At 41.2% G+C, this 22,353-nt stretch overlaps 1 protein-coding gene across 2 annotated transcripts; it reads right to left on the reverse strand.

The window, feature by feature from the left end:
• Window positions 1-14,373: 14,373 nt before the first annotated feature.
• Window positions 14,374-21,133, reverse strand: LOC125886419 (serine protease HTRA3-like). Of its 2 annotated transcripts, none has more exons than XM_049572620.1 (10): window positions 20,454-21,133; window positions 19,612-19,717; window positions 18,692-18,914; window positions 18,074-18,271; window positions 17,750-17,782; window positions 16,727-16,841; window positions 16,535-16,585; window positions 16,398-16,455; window positions 15,570-15,665; window positions 14,374-15,236 (listed from the first exon to the last, which is right to left on the reverse strand). In XM_049572620.1, exons 1-10 carry the CDS (start codon window positions 20,875-20,877, stop codon window positions 15,068-15,070), a joined length of 1,473 nt encoding a protein of 490 aa, XP_049428577.1. In that variant the 5' UTR covers window positions 20,878-21,133; the 3' UTR covers window positions 14,374-15,067. The 2 variants fall into 2 exon arrangements, with proteins under 2 accessions (XP_049428577.1, XP_049428578.1); XM_049572621.1 differs by having other exon boundaries at window positions 18,074-18,268; window positions 20,454-21,132.
• Window positions 21,134-22,353: the final 1,220 nt, after the last annotated feature.

Here is a 22,353-nt window from a genome sequence, read left to right on the forward strand (position 1 = left end):
TAAAATGGAGCATGAGATAATTCTACGGTGTGGTGAGGCTTCTGCAGTGATGCGGGCGCTGCGCTGGAACGTTGTGGTGAAAAAGGAGCTGAGCTGGAAGGTGAAGCTTTGGATGTGCTGGTCCATCTACATCCCAGCCCGCAGCTATGGTCATGAGTTTTGGGTGGTGGCCGAAAGAATGAGATCACAGATACAAGCAGCCGATATGAGTTTCCTTCGTGAGATAGGGTGAGGAGCTCGGACAACCGTAGGGAGCTCGGGGTAGAGCCGCTGCTCCTTCGAGTCGAAAGGGGTCAGTAGAGGTGGTTCAGGCTTCTGATCAGGATGCCTCCTGGGTGCCTCCTGTTCGAGGTGTCCCACTGGTAGAAGGCCCCTGGGGCAGACCCAGAACACACTGGAGGGATTACATATTTCATCTGGCCTGGAAACACCTTGGGGTCCCTCAGGAGGAGCTGGAAAGTGTTGCAAGGGAGAGGGACGTCTGGGGTGCTTTGCTTGGCCTGCTGCCCCTGTGACTGGATAAGCAGATGAAAATGGATGGATGGATGGAAGGATGGATGGATGGATGTCACAAAAGCCACTCATTTTCCCTTTTTTCTGCATTTTTGAAATATATCTAAAGATACCTCAGTGTGAAAACACAGGTCTTTAATGTGTGCTGCATGTGTTTTTTATCAGCTAAATGGAATTCTTTAACAATGCAGAACATCTGCAGTTTGTTGTCAGTAGTAAAGTTTGAAGTTGTTTGGCTTATGCGATTCATCTGAAATGGCCATAAATGACATGTGGTGAGTGTTGAGTCAGTGTTTATTATAACTACAAAAGCGTTTTTGTATGCACGCTGCTGCATGATGGAAATGAGCTCCTCTGATCATCACGAGATTCAGTGATTGGAATAGATTGTGACCTGATGGTGGCACTAGATCAGGGGTCGGCAACCTTTTTTGATATTAAATGCCATTTTTTTATGTTCTTGTAAATCAGTGTGCCATATCAATACAATACCAATCCTTGTTCATTAAAGTGCTCCATAAAAACTTTGGTTATGTCCTCAAGTTTTGCTGTTGACATATTGGTGCTAAGCAGCAGAGCTTTAGTCAAATCTCAGTATCTTGCCATGACTGCCAAACGTGTTATTCAGATCCACGCTCTATTCAAGAGTGATGCTAAATACCATGGCGTCTTTCAAACCAGCTGTCTGCAGCACTCCAACATATTCTGGCATTTCTTTGATGCATCATTCAACACTACTGGTTAACATGAGAAAGTCTTTTATTCTTGATTTTATTGTCCCTTTGTTTGGTAATCCATTAGAGAAAACTACAGAGAAAAGCTTCCTTAATATTTTTGCCAAGAGTGAATAACTTTCAACATTGTGCATTGCAATGAGCAATGTGACAGCTTGCTTCAGTAGCATGATTATTAGCGAAGACGAGCGAAGAGTGGTAAAGACTTTGAGGGTGATTTGTTGCTTCCCATCACGGGACAGAACACATGTGTTTGGTCACAAAATGGCGTTTAACTCTTGACATTCAGCAAACAATGTTTTCAAGACATAAAGTGTCACAGCATGGTCCTTCTGAAACCCAAAACCCCACTGCTCTGTCCACCAAGGCCATTACTTTAGCTTTCTTAGCTAGCGAGCATGACATCATCTACTGAGCCCACCTGGGACACATTCTTCATTCACTTTGATGACACAGAAGCTGAGGTATCAGCATAATGACTTTGATTTTGTTTTTCCCACCCACATTCTGCAAAGAAGGCAACGAGTACTAGCCAATCAGAAGCAGGGCAGGGCAGGTATTGGTGGATTGTTTGTAGATGTGAAAGAGGTAATTTGGCATGCAGATTAGAGGGCGCTCCAACATTTTGAACAATCTCTCTTATTGCTAGTGTGTCACTGGTTAAACCACCGCATGGCGATGATGGCACATGTGCCTAAGATTGCTGACCGCTGTTGTAGATTAGAGACCACGGGCAACCAACATCATTACAAATGTTGTTCTGGAAACCCATATATCCCATTGAATGTATAGGCAATCACAGGGTTATACAGAGATAAAAAGTCCTTTACTTTATATATGAATCCTGATGGACTTCTTGTACATTTGGTGTTTTATTCAGGAGTCACTGTTGCCTGAGTGAGTGAATGAAAGACTAAGTGAGCCCCAAAAAAGTAATTGTTTCAACAGCCATCCAGACCTACAAATATTTGAAGAATTGTGTCAGATTGAAATTTAGTGAAAATACAGATGTCATAGTGAGGCTCAGAAGAGTCTCTACTGCCTACATTAACTGAACTCATTTACAGTGGATCAGAGAATACTGACAGTGTTTCATTTCTCTTTCATTTTATCTTCTTATTTCAAAGTATTTCAACTTTTTGATTATTTGATTATTATCAAAAGGACAAGAACAGATTATGAGTTGACCTCAACTCTAATGTTACGGGCAAAACAAGGATCCCTTACACAGCTTAATCCCTTTAACACATGTTATACACAGTAGGAGATTGTACATGTTGGACATGTTCTCACCTATTGAAAATACTCTGGTTTAGGCGAGAGGTGGTGTCTGGAAAGAGAACGTAGGAGGCAGGACATGACACAAAAAGTACAAATGGAAATCACTGTTTTGTATTTATGTAGCTGGTTTATAATTTGCTCAAAAACAACTGAGTCTCTTACTGTTCCTGGAATTTGTCTGGTGATTTTGCCAACAGAATTTTTGTAATCTCTTCTAGAATGACATTCACAGTGCCGTCCTCTGTAATTAACCCTGCTTCACCACTTGTGGATGTTTGTTTTCTTCTGTTTTCATGCTAGTCACATGTTAGAAATATCACCAACACACCTACTTGCTTGCTGTGAATTCTCTGGATATTCACTCACCCTATTCACACATGGGTTCAACTGGACATTACACAGACGTCGTTTGTACTGAGGAGCTGGCAGGGTGAAGTCCATTTAATGTCTGATCCAACTGATTCGGACATTTGCGTTCTCACAGCGCCTCTGGATAATGTCTAGATATGTTCAGAGTTGCATACATGTGTGAAAGGGGCTTTAGTTTGTCAGTGACCCCACACTTCTGTCCTCTACTTTAAGCTATCAGGAATGTGTTTTAAATTCCTGTATGAAAACAAACAGAAGGAAGTTTACCTTGTGTATATATTGATAAATGCACTTGCACTTAGATGCTTTTCAGAACTGTCATCCTCAATCTGTTGTTTATGCATAGTTGAAGGTCATAGAACATTTTCTTCCAGTTGACTGTCCTTTGGGCTGTTTTTGATTTCCTATTGTCCTTGCTATCCAGCAGGGAGCTTATTGTTTTCAGTTAGGCCATCAAAGAACATGCAGTTCTCTGCTTACCCAACATCTTATCCAAGATTACAGCTCTTTCCTTGGCTGCCTTGTTGTTTATTTTCACAAATGTGTGCTCCAGACGTCTCCCGTTCTGCTTTTAAAACGTGAGAAGGAGACTGCTGGATGCTGTATCGTACATAAGCTGTCATTGTTTTGCCACTTCCAGTGAAGACCGGCACCTGACCACCTGGCAGCGCACAACCACCTGTCCTTTTCAGAAAAGTTAAGAAACTACCGCAGAAACTGTCGGGGTAACCAAGCACATATTTCTGAAACTTAACTTAGAAAAAACAAAATACTCAAGACAAGGGGAACATTTTCCAACTACAGTAAAATGCTGTTTTCCATGTGAGTGCCAACTTTACCCACAGAATGCTGGGCCTCTCGCTTTGGGCACAGCAGGCATGACTCTCATTAAGAGACTTAGCCAGCTATACAGCTTCAGTAGGCGGCAATTACTCTGTTTCTTCAAACACTAAATAAATTGCACAGGCAGGAGGGGCGATTAGGACTGCTTACACACATTTAACACACCCACACACACAATCCATGAGCTCCATCAACACATATAATAATATCGCCTATGTGAGCGCACATACACCCAGAGGTCACACGATGAGGAAATGCAGCTGAATTATTTAAAATCCCAAGAAATGCCTGAGTAAGAAAGAGGATGGGTTGAGGGAAAGGCTGCAGACTGGATTTATGAAGAAGGAGAGTCAGAAAGAGAAAGAGAGAGAGATAGAGTAGAAAGTATGAGTCAGCAGTCTGCCAGTAAGAGGGAGTTGAGAGACAGAGAAAGGGCTCGCAGGATTTAGCTATCACTGGAGTCCTGACAAAAGAATTTCTGGGCTCACTTTACTGTGCGACTCTGTGTGTATATATGTGTGTATGTGTGTGTGTGTGTGTGTGTGTGTCATTTCCTCGGAGGGGTGTAAGCGAGGCCATCCAGTTCTGAGGAATTTGTGTAAAACCACAGCAAAGCACTGGCTTCTATCTCTGGTTTGAAAGAGATTTGCTAAACAGGTTTGCTCAAAGCATGTCACAAATACTCTAATCCCAGAGGAATAGTTCTACATTTTGGGAAATCACTTATTCGCTTTCTTGCCAAGAGTTAGATGAGAAGACTGATATTGCTCTCATGTCTGGGCAGTACTAAACTACAGCCAGAATGCAGTTCTCCTAGCCTAGCATGGACACAAGGGCAAACAGCTAGCCAATTACTGTAAATCTCTCACTGCAGTCATTTGGAGCCATCTAATCAATCATGAGCAGTACCACTGATCAGGAGCACACCGACTGACACACAGCTGTCAATCGTGATATCAGATCCCCTCATTATAGCATCAAATAACTAGTTGTAACCAAACTTAAAAGAAAAAAGAAACACATGTGTTATAAATCAGGTAATGAACAGAATAAAAAAAATACTATAATGAGTAAAACAGGGAATGGAGGTGGAGATGGACTTGGAGATTACAAGCTGAGGCAGAAGGCAGAGCGCGTTGGGTAATGGCAGGCGAGGCGTGGAGGGAATTGCGTGGTACTTTAGTAGCAGAGGGAACTGCAGAGTGAGAACAGACAGGCAGTTAAGGAGGCAGACTGGCGAGGATGATCCTGGAGCAGAAGAGAATAGGATTAGTCAGGGCAAAAACACTCAAGGAGAATATTCACAGAAAAACCTTGAATACAGAGAGCGGCCTGAGTGAGTAACCACCAATGTGGCTGACTGAACAATCTGACGACGAGTGGGTGAATGACGGGGGTAGATATACTGGAGCTTGATGAGCTTGATGAGAGACAGGTGTGGATGATCAACTATAATCAGGAACCAGGAGAGAGCAGAGGAGACACAAACACATAGAAACAGACAGGAACACTCAGCGTAGGAGAAAAACACAGGGAAACACAAGGACAAGCCCAAAGTCATGGCAGTAACCATGACAACTTGAGCACATATCAGTGCGATAAGATCTGCCGAAAATGACAGAAACCATCCCTGGGAAAAATTTATTTGATGTGTACTTTGATTTTTAAGTTTGGGCCATGTCACCTCTGCCAACATAGAGTGGTTGGGGTTCATGACCTACACTGCAGCCAGCCACCAGGGTGGTCGATGTTTTGGCTTCACTTTTGGGGAGCTGTCATGTCGTCCATCTTTATATACAGTCTCTGTATCCGAAAACACCCTCAGGCTCATTATTTAATGTGCTAATCTGTACACAAACAGAAACATAAGTGATAATTTGAGACTGTCCTCCTTAAAAATATGACAACACGGGTTGTTTGTACAAGCAGCTTATTTTGTTGTGTGAAAACGAAAGTAAATATTGAGTTATTTTAACTACCTCATGTATGTCACGTGTCACCTCTATGTTTCATGTGTTATGTTTGGAAAACAACTTCTGTATTTTAAACCAAACCATGATCTTTTTCCAAAACTATCTAAGGATTCTTATTGCCTAAACCTAATGAAGTAGTGTTGGTGCAACTGTGACTTGTTAAACATGTTAGCTACATCTTTAAAACTGTTACTGTTAATGGCCATATATGACCTAATTCTGTTATTCAGGTATGATGATGGTAGGTGCAATTTTTTAGAAAATGCTCCTGTGGGACGTAGTAGGAACAGTGGGAGCAAATGACCTGTGGATGTATGGTTCGAAGGACTTACTTTGTAGTTTTACGGTACATTGTTTTAATCAGAAGACTTGTGAAAGTCACTGCTCCTGGCTGCTGCTAGAAAATAAATAGTTACCCTATGTAACGTGATGGGATGTGACGCAACCTAGCACAACGTAGGTTAATGTAAGAAAATGCAAGGTAAGGCTCTGGGCTCTACTCTTGTGCCTATACTCTGCACCAGCTTTCAAGGGTGCAGAGGCAAGTTGTGTCTGAAGTTGCTAAGTAACCATAACCAGCACTGTGTGATAGCCTGCTTACCAGAAATCCTGAGTGCAGAGCTGACCTACTTCCAGGCGTTGTTTTTAAGTGTGTATTAGGTTTTAGCACACCTGCAACGCGTCTATATTGGAAACAGTTTGAGGGTGCAAGAAATGCAGGATGTGTATGGCCCCTTAAACTTTTGGTTTTCCCATTTCTGTTTGTGTTCTAATCAAAGAAATGCAATAAATCATATTCAGTAGGCAGCTTCAGACTTTGAGTAGAGCAACACTAACTGTCCTCCAACTCTGGCTGCATTGTCAATGCACGGATATTTGAGTGGTATCAATCTTTTCATCTAACCCAACAAGAAAACAATATTTTCCAAAATATTTAACTGCTTCTTTAAAACTTCAATAACTGACTTTCTTTGGTGAGAATCTGTAAACAAAGAACTGACATATAAGTTGATATGCCAAACATGTTAGCAAACTGTTTCTTTTTTACATATCCAGCAATTACAGAGCAACATTAGCAACATTTAGCGTCATGTTTCTGTCCATCTGATGAATGTAGCCTAAGTCCAAATTTCCCTCTCCTTTTAGCTCTGTTTTTGGTCTCCACCAACTTCTAAGGAAAATAAATGTCTCTTTAGCTGTCAAATACTCCACTATTAGTCGCTAAGTCTTCTTTCTCTTGTTTGGCGCTGGGCTATTAGCAACCCTTGAGACTGAAAAATGAAGCCAATGCCGCAGTGCCAAAAACTGCAGTACCTTAGATGGCCACTTGAGGCTGGCTCCATAACAGAGTAAATCTCCCTCTGACCCCCATTTAAAAGTGGCCAACTCTACAGAACATGTTTACAGCCTGGTACAAAAAAAAGTTTTGGTCTCCATAGCTAATTTCAACATTGACGACAACTGCACAAGTAGTGATTTTTTCCATTTTCCAAAGTTACGCATATTTAAGGGCGGGGTCATTTGAGTGATAGGCTCTCTGCCAATAGTGTCCTCGGCTTCTCAGTCAGATCCACCCCAGCCTCTTGCCCAAATATGGTCACTTCTGTCTCAAAAAAAGTCCATAAACCAATGGGTAATTTCACAGAAGCTGCATCCATTATTTACACAGTCTATGGTGCTGCAGGGAGCAACAGGCTATCTGTTTATGGTTCTGCTTTTAGAGTGGTGGGAGTGAACCAAAACAGAAAAGCTGTGGGTCAGAACACCAAAAGAATGAAATGAAAGTTGCTATACAGCTTTTGGCATACAAGTGACGTCAAATTATCCATTGTTAATATGTTAATAGATTTTTATCTGCTTGAACTAGCTCAGATACTACACCATAACACAGGTTATCAGTCAACAGTAGTCTTGTTAAAAAAACAGTCCTGCCTGTTCTCTCTTTAATGTCTTTAAGTGTGGATTTTGTTAAAATAACTATAACAATATGACCTAGAGTGGATTTGTTCACGGTAGCTTGGCTGTTTAATGTTACAACTCCTTTTCCTGCAATGCCTGGGAGCCCAGAGAATATTTAGGTGTGCTGCAGTATTAAACATCTTCCTCACCAGGGGATTTATATTCACACCCAGAAATAATAAATGAGAAGCCTTTGAGGAGAAGGGGCAGAGTGTCCTCTACACAGTCTGCTGCCGCTGATTTTATGTAGTACCTTTAGCGCTTGAGGGCTGGAGACCACATGAGAGACGCCAGAGACTCATCTTCTTTTTGAGAGAGGAAAGGAAGGTGTGAACGAGAAATAGACAAGGCAGGAAAGTAAGGAACAAAAAGCAGACAAAGAACGATGAGACAAACAGGGAAGAGGGGCTGAAAAAGAGTGAAAAATATCTCTCAGCATCTATATATTACAGATACTGTATATATTTGAGCAGAAGAAAATAAAAAAAAAGCCATTCTACATTTCTGCAAACCACAGATACATTACATTTGTACATTACACAGTGAAACTATACATTTTAATAATGCTGTGGTTAATGTGCGGTTAGGTTTAGGCACAAAAACCACTCGGTCATAGTTAGGAAGAGATAATGTTTTGGCTTGAATACCCATTTTTTGGGGGCACTATCCCCACTGGAAGAGCAGTGATGTCTCAGTCTTTTTGTGCCACTATCCCAGCAGGAAATGCAGCAATGTCTTGGTAAAAACAACCACTTTTTGTTCTACTATACCTGCTGGGAAAACAATCAACAGGTCCCCATCAAACTTCCACATTTAAAGCCTAAAAAGCTGCTGGAAATGCAGCAGTGACTTGCTAAAAGACAACTGGTTTTGTTGTTTACTGGTCTCAAACATTGGTCTGCAGCTTAGCAGGCATCTTGCCTAGGCGACACGCCATCACTGTCCCCTCTAAATCCATATGACAAAGTCAGCTCTTAGGATGTCACTTTAGAAACATTGATATGATACATATGAAACATGCAAATTCAACATATAAATGTACAATGCAAACATTTTCTTCTGAAAGATAAAGTAACCTCTTTTTGTATAATCAACCTTTCCTGCGTTTTTGGACAGAAAGCTCTTTGGATGGACCACAAGGACAAACAACAGAGGAGTCATCCACTGTCTCACTTTAGTCCAATAACAACTTTGAAATGACTGTGGACAGACAGAGTATATCCAAAGGAAAATCTCAGTAAAAACAGATCATACTTTGCCAGGAATGCCTGGAATTGTAGCCCTCATTAAGTCTTCCAAAACTGTGTCGCCTTTGGAAAATGTAATATTCTGTGTGATAGCTGCCATAGGCATAAAATTACTATCCACCTTGCATGTACAGATTTGTATTTGAATGTACCGTTTTATCACATTTGTGGAGGAGGAGGCTCAGTGTCAATGCCAAGCAGAATATTTTACACAACAACACATGGATCTACTTAGCTTTTTCCAGGACTATTTCTCCACTTGTGGAGCCTCATTGTGTGAGAGATGTTGCCTTCAGCTGTAATATACTGTATGTTAAGGCTGTGTGGGTGTCTATGTGCGTGGTGAGATGAAAGACTTTTTTATTTTTTTTCTCCAAATGTCTGCTCAAAAGTTCTCCTCCTCTCCTCTCCTCTCCTCTCCTCTCCTAAGTTGCCCACAGTGTTTTTGGTCAGCAATGCGCTGAGTCATACAGTCAGACTTGATTTCTACACAGATGGAAGTAGTTAGGGCTGTACTACTGTAATGCCACAGTGTAACAGAATTTTTTTTAAAATGACTCCAATGTGTCTATAGCTCTGCTGCCATGCCAGATGCCACAGTCTGCAGTCTGTAGCTCCAAAGTTCCTCCAACTTCTCAACTTTACAGTGAACAGTCTCTTGTGCGTGCTAAAGATTCAGCTGAGGCCATATAGCCTATACCGTAAAATCACAGTTTTACAATCTTTTCTTGGAGCATTTTCCAGTTTTATGTTACTCACTCACTTGATCATATGACGACCGGCAGACACAAACACACACATCCGACATCAAGTGGTGTAAGAACAACTCAGTTCTTTTATTCAATAAAACAGTGTGCAGGATTTAGTGACATCTAGTGGTGAGCTTGCAGATTGCAACAAACCAGCCCGTTCTCACTCCCAACTCGTCAAATATCTCAGAAAGTGTACATTTCCTATGAAAACAGAAGTGTATTTTAAAAAAGATGCGATGCATGTAATGAGCCTAAATTAACACACCATCCCTGAGCATCCAAAACTGACACAAGAGAGTATCTTGTGCATCATATTTTGACGTGTGGTCCACTGACAAAGTGGCAGTATTTGATGAGTTTTTGGATGAGAAAGTGTTGAACCAACTGAATACCCCTCCACTCACTCCTCCCTTTCAAAGCGTATAGGAGAACCCACAGTGGTCTGCACATCAACGTAAAAAAGCAAAAGGCACTCTCTAGAGCCGGTGTCCATCCTGGGCTATAGAAACATGGCAGTACAACATAGCACACTACATGGAAGTGGACCCGCTCCCATGTAAAACTGCTCACTCTAAGGTAACAAATACACACTGATTCTCAGTTTCAGGTGATCAGTAACTCTCTTAGATCCATTGCCTAAACCCAACAGGAAATCAGCAATTTTGAATTCGGTGATCATTTTTGGCATTTTCCACGTGTTGTATTTTAACAAACTCCTCGTACAGATTTAGTCGGATTGCCTTCAAACTTGGTTTGTGTGAGCTCTAATAAAAACAAAATTAGAAATATTACGTCCTTTTTCTGCCACTAGATACCACTTAATCTTACACACTGCTTCTTTGAGTGAAATGGATACCACAGTGCAGAAATGCGCAGAAATAAAGTCCTGCATTCAACATTTAGTAAGCAAAGTATATATATTATATACCAAAATTAAAATTATGCAGACGGTTCCAATTCAGAATCATATATATTATATTACTAGATTAAAATGAATAATTCTTTAATGTATAAGCATCACTTTAATGATGAAACCAATAAAGCAAACTTTTACTTAACATATTTTATTTACAGACAGCTATCTTTATGTATAATAAAACATAATATTTCTTTGCTGATTTGATTTTGTTGTAATAATCTGAATCTGAGGAGTAATTCGTGTTGTCAAATAAATGTAGTGAAATAAAAACTACAATATACACCCTCAGAAATGTGGTGGAATATAAGTAGAAAATAGAATAACATGGAATTACTCAAGTACAGTAAATGTTTAAAAAGTATTTAATACAGTACTTGACTAAATGTAGTTAGTTGCTTTCCATCCCTGCCAAAATAAAGAGGGGTTTCTTTATTGTTAGAGATTTCCAGCTCAGTATTTGCATCAGCATAATATTACATAAAATGCATGTGTGCTCGTGTTTGTTTGCAAACAGCAGATGCTAATTAGCATCCATTAAGCGCTGATGGCACTCAGAATGTCATCAGGATCTGAGGTCACCAATGACTCACAGTTTGACTTTATATAGGGCATAATGATTGTGCCCTTCTATAAATGTCTCTCGGTCTTTATCTCTTTCTCTCTCTGAACGACAAACAAAGCATCATGAGAACATGTGACTGAGCTGAAGGTTCATTATTCCCTATGGATGTCTTTCCCAGAGGTCTAAGGTCTTTAGACACGACCCCAGCCTCTTCCCAGCCATAAAGCTGCTCTCAAAGCGTGGGTGGGCTCCCTCTGCCTGAATTACCACCATGCTTCATTTTAAAACTCCAGAACTAATAAAGCTGAACAAATCTGCTTTATTAGAAATTGTCTGAGAGTGATTTGATCAGATTTGATTGACAGTGCAGGCAACAGGAGCAACAACCCCACCACTGTCATCAGAGTTCAGCTCAGATGTTGCCAAATCCTGAATACTACACAGAAATATGTGACACCCCCCTTTTACCCTCCCACTTGAAAACTGAACAGAGCGCAGATAAAAACACAAGTACATAAATCTCTCGTGTAAAAATAACACAAACTGTTCAAACTTTGGCAGTAAATTGTGTGTTGGTGTTGGACTCTATCACTGATTATAAGAAGCTGTTTGAGACATCAGGTTTTCAGGGCCTTTGAGGGGGCTCAAGCTGTTTGGGCATGGGTCTAAACAAGGAGGTGGCTGAGCAGCAACAACAAGAGGAACAGCACTGAACAATGGCAACATTGCTAACGGGGTTAAGTAGTGATAACCAGGGGGGAACTGGAGGGTGGGCGCTTCTCTTCCCTGATGATGCTTTCCCAATATCAGGGTAATGAAAAAGGTTAAAGAGAAGAGAAGGCATGGGTAGTTGGGGAAGTCATTGACATTTGGGTAGAACATGTGCAGTACAATCTGGCCTGCACTTGCCAAAAGGCTTGATAGCTGGTGCACCATCATAGAACATGGGAAAGATTGACTAGTTTTACATATATTTTATACCAGAAAAAAAAATATGGATGGGAATTACTGTTCTGCAGTTTTTAATAAATAAGTCTTTAATAAATGCTTTCTATATGAAAACCTTCTATTGTCTATCCGCCATCATCAAAATCAGTATACCCAAAAAGCTTTTTCAGGCTGAGTGCATCCAAGGAGGCTAAAAGAGAGCTACACCCAGAGATCACCTGAGTGAATGCCATCCCTTTATTTTTAGTGCTGTCTGCTGTAACCCTCCAACATCACAGCTGTGTCATACCACAAATGTCCGAGATGGTGTCCCATCCTTCATTTAATAGTCTTGCAGTAACTGTCATATGAGCACAGTGCAGCAGTGGTCAGCCAGCCAGTGGTATACACACATGCACTAACATGCCCATGTGGCCGATCCGGCTTACCACAACAAACCACAGAGAAGCTCGGATTACAGCACACACACACAGGGAGCATGACTTCATTCTCTGTTCAGGACACCATTACTCCACTATACCAGATACGGATTTGCAGCTATATTAATGCTCTGAATGTCACATACAGAACCTTTAAAGGGGAATGGGGGAAGCAAGGGGAAACAAACAAAAAACAGAAAACACAATCTCAAGACAGGCCACATCCTGTATGGATAAAAGGTTCAAAATCAAAGAAGTACTCAAGTAATTTAATATTGCACTTTCATGAAATTGGGGGACTCAGCAGAGACAGAGTTAACAAAGCAATGTCAAAGTTACAGCATTAGAGGCAGAGATATCTTGACTGTTAGTCATGGGTCAAACTGCTGTATCATAGCTTTTGCTAGACCCTCCCTGTCTGGTAAATGTCCACATCTTTCAAACTACAGACCTCCAGCATGTAATGCAGGCCTTCTGTTATGAATTAGTAGTGTCCACGCCCAAGCTGAGATAGCCCCGATGATATCATCAGAGCATAAAGAGATGGTACAAAAGTTCCAGGGTTTTCTCAAAAGACCATAAATTCTTATGCCTGGATATTACCGTAAATTACACTCCATCCAAAAATGTGTATTTCATACTGGTGAATATTGTCATTACTGGACACTTCAGCTCTGTGTGTGTCATGAGCCACAGGGAAATCAGCCTCTAACAGCATAAATATTATAATCTATCCAGTAAGGTTGGTTCTATTTAATACATGAAACTGTTCACGGAGGACAATCAGGTCTGTTGACCACATAAAAAGTCTTGTAGTTAGTAAGATGCTTGGCCTGTTTATACTGACAGGGACAGCGTTTACAGAAGCACTGGCCGCAGCTCAACAGTCAGACATACATGAAAGTCCATCATCCAGCTTTAGATGTTTAACAGTGCCCTCTACTTTACCCGTGTAAAAACCACAGCTATATGTAGACTCTTCAACAGCTATACTTCACATACACAGTAGCCTTATAATCTGGGCATTAGTTGCCACGTCAGGAGCAAATTATTATGCCCAACATGCCATCTAGTGGTCTATCTGGGGATCATAATCTGTGTTTAATTTAAACCAGATTTGACTGTGTTTGGCCTCTAGATGGTGATAAATTCATTGGTCCATGGCTTGGACAGGGCCTTATGGGAAATGTACTGTATATTTTCCATTGTAGATGAATGTATTTGATGCAGGCATATGTATAGTTATGAGTTATAGTTATTTCACACTGAGAAGCATGTAGCATGAAGTGTTTTGATTCAGTGTGAGCTTCGTGACATAGTTTTAATTTTGTCTGTATAAGGACAAACAGCTGTGTCCCTGGTTTGCCCCACTGAAGTAGTCTGGCGCTCTGCTATGACAATATGTCTTGGCAAGACGAGAAAACACCACACACACTCTCAAACAACTGGGTCAGCTACACACACACGCGCGCTCAGCTGAGACTTAGAGGAGCACATTTATAGGAAGACTCCTGCTGGTTGACATGGTTGTGATTTGTCCACCGTAGTAGTCTGTTACTGTTCCCATTTTCCCTTTTTTTTTTAAAAAATCTTGCTCCTGTCTTCCACAGCGTCACAGCCAAAAGTAACATACCACAGTATTCAAATAATCAGGAAGGATTGTCTGTCTGGGTCCAGTTTATGAGCTGTGCACACACATCAGGTGGGTCATTTTTGGGTTATGTCATCATTGGAAGAGACATATCAAGAGTAACACTGTCCTAGGAAAGAGTCATGCCGCCAAGAATGACAGTTTGCTTAGGTCACCTATACATTAATGCATTTTATTATGAAGCAAATGCTGCCAAGCTGTCTTTAGTGCCAGCCTACATTTGATCTAAAAACACAGACAAAGCAGCAGCCCCACAGAGATTTTCTGTCCTGAACTTCAAGGTTCAGAAAGCGATACGCACAAGGATTTCCATTACCAAAACGGGAGAGGATAAAAGTGAGTTTTCCAGTAACAGGAATTCACTCAGTGTGCAAGTGTGTGTGTGTGTGTGCTCTGCGTATCTAGGTGCCGGTTTAGATTTGTTTAAATTAGGAGAATGCCTTTCCGAGGCAGAGTGGGAGGGAGGAGGGATGAGAAGACGTAAACAAAGGAGTCCAACCTGCCGTCTGTGCAGATGGACAACAGCTGCAGAACAGACACATACACACCAGTGCACAGCTTCTCGTTTGGGAGCTTTTATTCTGAAAGTTTTGAGCTTCATACAAAATATAGCGCAATATATTTTCCTCTGCAGTATTTTCAGTATAGCAATAAAACTGACATATTTATTAGAATCTGTATGAAAAACACACCTAAATATTTAGCAAATCTATCTAAGAAAATATACATCATCAAACTGGTTAAAGCTGCAAATGCTTTTTTCTCCTTGTTGTACCAGAAATCTGGAATCACTTCACATCAGTTAATTTTTCCACATATTCTTTCTTAATAACTCCCATAATGCCACTGTACTGACTCCTGCCCAACATTTTTCAAACAAATTAGCTATCCTGTTCTTCAATGTATCACAACTTGAGGGTGGATGTTGAACAGTAAGTCATCATTGCCTCTGTGAATCTCGAGCAAGAGAGGCTGGTCACGCTGCAGCACCTCATGGATGTCTTCAGTGGTCTGGACTGGTTGTCCATTTACTTTCACTATAACATCACCTTCCTTAATCCCTCCTCTAAAACACAGAGCAAAGAAACTGTAGTCAATGGTTTTCTGTAGGGGTGTGTAACGGACACAAGAGATCCAAGTTTTAATGTAAAATGTGTACATGGCAAACACATGACTGACCATAGATTATGTAACAGGTCGTTATTTATGTAGGAAATAATTTCTAAAAAAACAGTCTTAAAATAGAAAATTCCACAAGTAATAAATAACACTACGGCTTTTCAAGAAAATCAAAGTTTGATGCTACTTTGATGAATCACAGTCTCTTTCTAGCAAGATTCAGTGCTGCATGTGTGTGTTGTTTGTGTTCTTGGGTTTTTGCACGTGTGTGTGAACATACCTTTCTGCTGCAGTGTCAGGTATGACCTGTTGCACCAAAACTCCACCTCTGACCTCAGGAAAGTCTGGATTCTGACGTTTCAACTCCGCCACGAGACTGAGACACATGAAACATGATACTATTGCTAATGTTAAAGCTAATACAAATACTACTGACAAGACTGAGATATTACGCTTCTTAAAGGGTAGCGAGCCCATCATCATTTTGCTTAATTAAATCAACCCAGATGCAAGAAAAAATGTTGACATTGTATGTTTCTGCAAACCACATATACGTAAGTTATTATGTAGTGGAAATACTGAAACATTACATTTTAACAATGCTGTGGTTGATGTGTGGTTGGGTCTAGGTACAAAAACCACATGGTAATCGTTAGGAAAAGATTGTCTTTTGGCTTTAAATACCCTGTTTTGGGGGCACAATCCTTGCTGGAAAAGCAATGTCTCTGTAAAAACAGAAATGCTTTTTGTCACACTATCCTGGCAGAGAAAGCAACAAAGACTGCTTTTTGTGCCAATATCCACTGTGCCAGTAGGGATCGCTACCAGATACCCATGTTTGGTGCCTAAAAAGTCACTGGAAACAGAGGTCTGCAGCTTGGCAGGCGCCTTGCCTAAGTGAAAGGCCATCCACCATTCCCTCCACCTCCAGATGACATAGTCAGCTCATATACTATGTCACTTTAGAAATGTTGATATAATACGCATGGAATCCACCAGTGCTAAAACTTTCTCCTGGTGTGTGGGCTGATTAAATCTGTGCTGAAAATGCTCAGGCATTGTAATAAAAAAATTACATGTATGTGTATTTGTGGATATTAAAACTCACCCTTCGGTGACAGTAAGCATCCTGATGCCTAAGAAGCGTCTCTTCACATCTGACGCGTCTGAAAACAACACAAAAGTATGAAGTTCATCTCATGGAAATTTCATTACGACAGATGTTTGTACATCAGCAGCTCTCACCTGCATCTGACTGTAGTTCGTCTGTGAGTCGTCTTTGCAGTCTTGTCTTTTCTGTCACAACAACAGGGATGGGATTCACTGAGATATACTAAGAAATAACCACGTCATAGGCATCAGGCTTTCAAATTACAAAAACTGAATCTATGTGCTATTAGTTTCTACCTATGTGCTGTTCAGGCTTTGACCTCTGACCTTTGCTGTGTTTGGTCTGTGACTCTGTGAGGAAGCGGCTGATTCTGTCTGAGGGTATGGCGAAGGAGATTCCTGCTGTCACTTTCAGAGTGTTGATGCCTATCACCTCGCCATCCTTAAAGAGATTACACACACATACAAACAGGATCAGCTGCACATAGTAAAACATTCACTGTGTTGGTGTAGATTAAGACTAATATGTTACAGGCTAAAATATCATTTTCATTATCACAAATACCATCTACAGGAAAACAGTGCATCATTTAATACATTAAATATAGCTATTTACACTGTCAGCCTAGTCGTAAGAAGTGAATGTTCACATTGTACTTTTCTGCATCCACCAATATCTTATATTTGCACATTTTCTAAAGCCATGTAATGAGCTGACTTTTGCCATCAGGAGTTGGAGAGGATGGTAGATGGCAGGTGGCCTTGGTGAGATGCCTAGGACCACTGCTGACCACTGTTCAAAACCAACAACACCACTGTTTTTTTGGCAACCTGTCACAGCTTTTCCACAGATCTTTGTGGCATGAGCCTGGGTGTTTTTGGTGGCACATTATGGTGTTTCAAAGCAGCATTTGAGCCACCAAACCTGGGTGTTTATCACAGACACATCGTGGCTTTTCCAGCAGCCTTTGTGCCACTAAACATGGGCATTTTAAGCCAAAACTTTCTGGCAACACTTTTCCTGACCATAACCAAGTGACTTTTGGGCCTATACCTAACCACACCTAACCACAACTTCACCAGTGTTGTTGAGAAATATATCGCAGATGCGGGCAGAAAGTCAGGTTTGTGACCGATATTACTCTGTTGCTTGGGTCAGTACACAGAATAAAAATAATCCAAAATAACAATTTTTTGTGTAGTAATATAAGAGGAGTTGTATAATCTCAGAAGCCCATATAGTTTCTTGATATGCAGATATTAAATAAATATTTAGCATTAAAAAATGTGGACCTCCGACAGTCCAATAGAATAATCCTCCACAGCTGGAGTCATCACAGCACTACTCACCAAGTTAACAAGAGGTCCTCCAGAATTTCCATACTTCTCATAGATCAGACGAAATTTGAGACAGAGACAGAGACAGTGACATTAATGATATGATTTTGACACATATGCAAACATTCAAAATGCATATAACGCAAAATCTCATTGTGCATCTGTCCTGAATAAATGACATATTGACAATCTGGGGACTCACCTTCCTTTTGGGGATCAAAAGCAAGTCCCCATAATGTCAATAATTCAGTTTTAGGGTGAGACAAGGAAGTCAATGTAATGTCCTTTGAGGTGATGGAAACACAACTGTCTGTGTGCATGTGTGTGTGAGCTCACATTAATGATAGCGTCAGTCTGGATGTAGTCCATGTCTGAGTCCTTGATGCCCAGCTCCTTGCCGTCTCTCTGAGCGGTGCTGACGATGCCAGTGGTGACGGTGTTCTGCAGAGCGAAGGGGCTGCCAATAGCAACCACAAACTCCCCTGGTCTCAGATCAGCTGAGCGGCCCAGAGACAGCACGGGAAGCTTCTTCTGCTTCCATGTGGATTCACATGGATCAAACACAGGTGTGTCAGATAGAGACATTTTGGGCAAATCATACAGAGAGAAAAATGTATGAGGGGTAAAAGAAGTCTGGAATAGACACTGACAAAGACGAAGAGTTCAATGCTTACAAAACTGTCCAAGTATTTGAGATACGGGTGTGAGAATACACACATCAGCGTGGTGTCTCTGAGTCACAGAGCTAGTGTTTAGGAAAGTATTCCCGCTATGAATGTCTAGCAGAAAACTGTCAGAAGTTGGCACAGACAGGATGTGGGTTCTTGTGCAACAGTGCAGAATGTTTTATGTATTAGGGTCAAGAAATGTCTGGAAAATAAAATTTACCTCAGTTTGGAAAAAGAGGAAAAAAGTGATTATGACTGATCAGGGCCTGTTAGTACGCGCTCTCACCTGGGGATTGACCTTGATTGTAGCAATATCTGCCTTTCTGTCCACATCTCTGACCGTGGCGTCATACGCGTCGCCGTCATGGAGCTGCACGCGCAGCTGAGGCCTCCCTGTCACCGTGGCAGCTGTGGTTACCACGTGAGCGTTGGTCACAATCACACCTGAGTGGGTCACAATGAAACCAGAGCCACTGGAGAGACGCACGTGGCGACCAAACAGAGGATGTCTGGAGACAGAAAAAAGTAGAAGGAGACAGGAAATGAGGAAAAGGCCAAAAAACACAGAAATCCTTTTTTGGGTTGTATATGCGGAATCCAAATGGAACTCATGGGCTTGTGATTATGACATGGGAAGTTGTGTAGGCGATTTGTTTGAGGTTCAAATGGTTAGCTTAGCAAGCTAGGGAGCAGGTAACGTAGTTTAGGAAATGGAAAGACATAATGACAGAAGAAAGAGATAATGAGAATATCACTTTTTCCTCAGATATGTTATGAAATTACAAGGAAAACTCGACTACAATTAAAATTCATTCACCATTTACCAAAAACCACACCATTCCATGGCCTACACTATTTCTGAAAAGATGAAAACATGTCTCAACTCTGAGCTTTCAGGAAATATCCACTTATTAGGCTGTGAATACCAAAGGAGGGGGTGTTCGTATAGACTCTCCTGAATGTGGTTACACAACCTCATCTGAAGGCAGCATAAGGGTCCAACCATCACTTCTGTGCACTGAGAAGAACACATGTAGATGTATCCAAATGATGTCAGTCGGTCTACAATTTAAAAGTTGAAGGGCCAAACTATGGTTGATGATACTATCTACTCAGATTGGTATATCTGTTGTGCAACTACCTCTCCTCTAATATGTCTCCACACACACACACACACACACACACACACACACACACACATCTCACCTTATGAACAGTTCAATGTGGACAACAGCGGGTGCTATTTTCTCCACTACATCAGCGATGAAGTTGAACTTGTAGCGAAGGCTGCTGGGATGGACCAGGGGACGATCTGTACTGACATGAAGAACACACTGCATTAAGATAAATAGGACACACACACACACACACACCCACACACACACACAACATAACACTTCTGGATTAGGACTACAACTAAGAATTACTTTCAGTATTGAATACTCATTAGTTTCATATTACTAATTCTAAAATCCCAGAAAGAAAAATCTCAGTTTCCCACAGTTTAAAGTTTACAAAGTATAAAACTGAGAGAGCAGCAAATCCTGCAGACACTGAAATCAGAAAAAAATGGCATGTGTATTTTGCTTGAAAATTTACTTAATGATAGATCAATTTTTAAAATGATTGCTCATTAATTCAATTGAATAATTGTTGCAGTTTTATTACAGGTATTACTTTGAATGCCCACCCCTGCATAAGGTGGATAATAAATGATAATAGGTCTAGTACTACTATGAATACTACTACTACTACTACTACTACTAATAACAATAACAATAAAGATAATAATACATTGTGCAAACGTCTCAGCACATCTACAGTCTAAGTTAAGACAGAATGATTCCTGTTAGCTTTATTTTGTAATATGATGAGTTGGTGGCACAGTAAACTATTAAAGCCACTGGATATGAGCACATGCAGTATAACCCAACTACTGCATCTCAGACACATCTATTATGCACTCAGGATGTTCTATGAATTTATATGATCATTTTCCCAAACTCAAAAACCTAATTTCTTCCACTGACCACCCAGAGCTTCCCTACCTGCCCCTGAAGGTGAACATGGTCCTTTGTGCGCTTGGCTAACTGCGTCTCTCCCCTTCTGCTCAGCTTTACGGCTGGCTGCTCTCATCTTACACACATTACCGTACGTTTTCCCGTCGCTTCCACACACTTCATGCTCCATCTTACACCGGCAGACCCCCTTGGAGCCCCGCCGCCTCCCCGCAGCGAGCAGCTTGCACTCCAATCCATCCCCGCAGGGCAGGTCGTTTTTGCGGCCGCAGGGGTCTCCCTCGCGCGGTGAGCACACCAGGCAGCAGTTGCATCTATCCGGGACGTACCCGCCGGGACAGCTGGGGCTCGGACACGAGCCCACGTCGCAGCGGGAGGCGCACTTGTCGGAGCGCACAGCTCCGGTGAAGTCGTGCGTAAAGAGAAACGCAGCTATAAGTAAAAGTAACTGCATTCTGATGAGTGTTAACAGCGCTAGAGAGCTCGGATGGGTTTGATTAATTCTTTATATCGTCATATTAAATGTCTCTAAAAAATGTTTTTTCTGTGTCCGAACAATAGATGAATAAAAGTAGCCTATATACACTCTGCACTTTACTCCACAGAGTACGGCGCTGTTTGAAAAATGACTGGGCCTATGACGCTGGTGTTCTCAGCTCTCTGTAGATTGAACTCCAAACATTGCCGAGTCATCAGTGCCTGCATATTTTGACAGCCTGGTGAGTGTTCATCACTTATTTCTGTGAGCAAGTGATAAAAGAGGCTGAGGCGCGCTGGAGCCTCATGATATGAAACTGATCATGCGCACCATCTAATGGGGACAAAACACACTACACGGTTTTAGTGCAGCTTTTCAGTACTGGCGAGTTTTAAAGACACAGTGTGCGTCCCACTCCCCACACTACCAAATACCATGATGTTCCACTACATCCGGTTCGGTAATGCAGTATGCAAGCCAGCATGCTTTTCTGGCTATTCTGTCCCACATCCCTCTGCGCACCGGACAATACATTACATTAAATGAGCCGCAGATGACAGGTTGACAGCTCATTGACAGCTGTTTGACAACTGATTGACAGCTGTCAGAAGTCACAGTGACAGATGAGAGCACATTAAGGTGACTGATGAACAGCTGATTGGTAATAAAAGGAACTTTAATTGTTTAATTGAATAAAATAATCATAACCAACATCAAAAGGGCATACGTTTTAAATGACGACAGAGAAATGTACAGCCTTTGTAATTTTACTATCTGGAATACAATATGTTAGAATCTACAATGTATGCAGTTATAACACTGCAAAAAACAGCATTTTGTTTTATCTCCATGGTGATGTATATATGAGTAAGAGGGTCAGAGTTCAGGGTGTAACATTATGAGGAAGTACTATGTCCCAATTGTGTGCATACTGCATGCAAGAGTACGTACTTTTTAAGGGCAGCTGCAGCGCATACTAAAAGTAAAAAGAAAAAGTATGCTATTTGTAACGCACCCCTATTCTTCCTGTGGGCTACTACAGCCTTTCTCTAAAGCAGAGTCAGGCCCACTTTAATCTAAAACCAGATTACACCCAATAATTTGGATGGATGGATGATACACGGAAACACGGACAACAAAGAAACATCTGATTTTATTTCAACATTTGTCAAAGATTCAATGAGACATCTTCCAAATGTCAAAGAAGATTACTGTTTATAAATGTCTTCATATATTATTACTGTATTCCAGTGATACAATTTTTAGAAATGTATAAATTTTCCCTTCCTACAATTACAGGCACGGCCTTGTCACCGGAAAAAAAAATGTTGGCATTGTACGTTTCTGCAGACCAAGGATATGTTAGATTTGCACATTCCATACACATCATATCAATGTTCATAAAGTGAGGTAGTACATGAGCTGTCTTTTGTTAAATAGAAGGAGGTGGAG

The sequence above is a fragment of the Epinephelus fuscoguttatus genome, linkage group LG3 (assembly GCF_011397635.1).
Source record: "Epinephelus fuscoguttatus linkage group LG3, E.fuscoguttatus.final_Chr_v1".
NCBI classification, from domain to species: domain Eukaryota; kingdom Metazoa; phylum Chordata; class Actinopteri; order Perciformes; family Serranidae; genus Epinephelus; species Epinephelus fuscoguttatus.

What these genes read in the sequence shown, in the direction of transcription:
- LOC125886419 (XM_049572620.1), bottom strand. Translation starts at nt 20,877, where the DNA reads ATGCAGTTACTTTTACTTATAGCTGCGTTTCTCTTTACGCACGACTTC. An exon ending in ATGTTCACCTTCAGGGGCAG is followed by an intron (nt 19,718 to 20,453) that starts GTAGGGAAGCTC and finishes ATGTCAGTACAG; the next exon opens with ATCGTCCCCTGGTCCATCCC. An exon ending in AGACTGACGCTATCATTAAT is followed by an intron (nt 17,783 to 18,073) that starts GTGAGCTCACAC and finishes ATCTATGAGAAG; the next exon opens with TATGGAAATTCTGGAGGACC.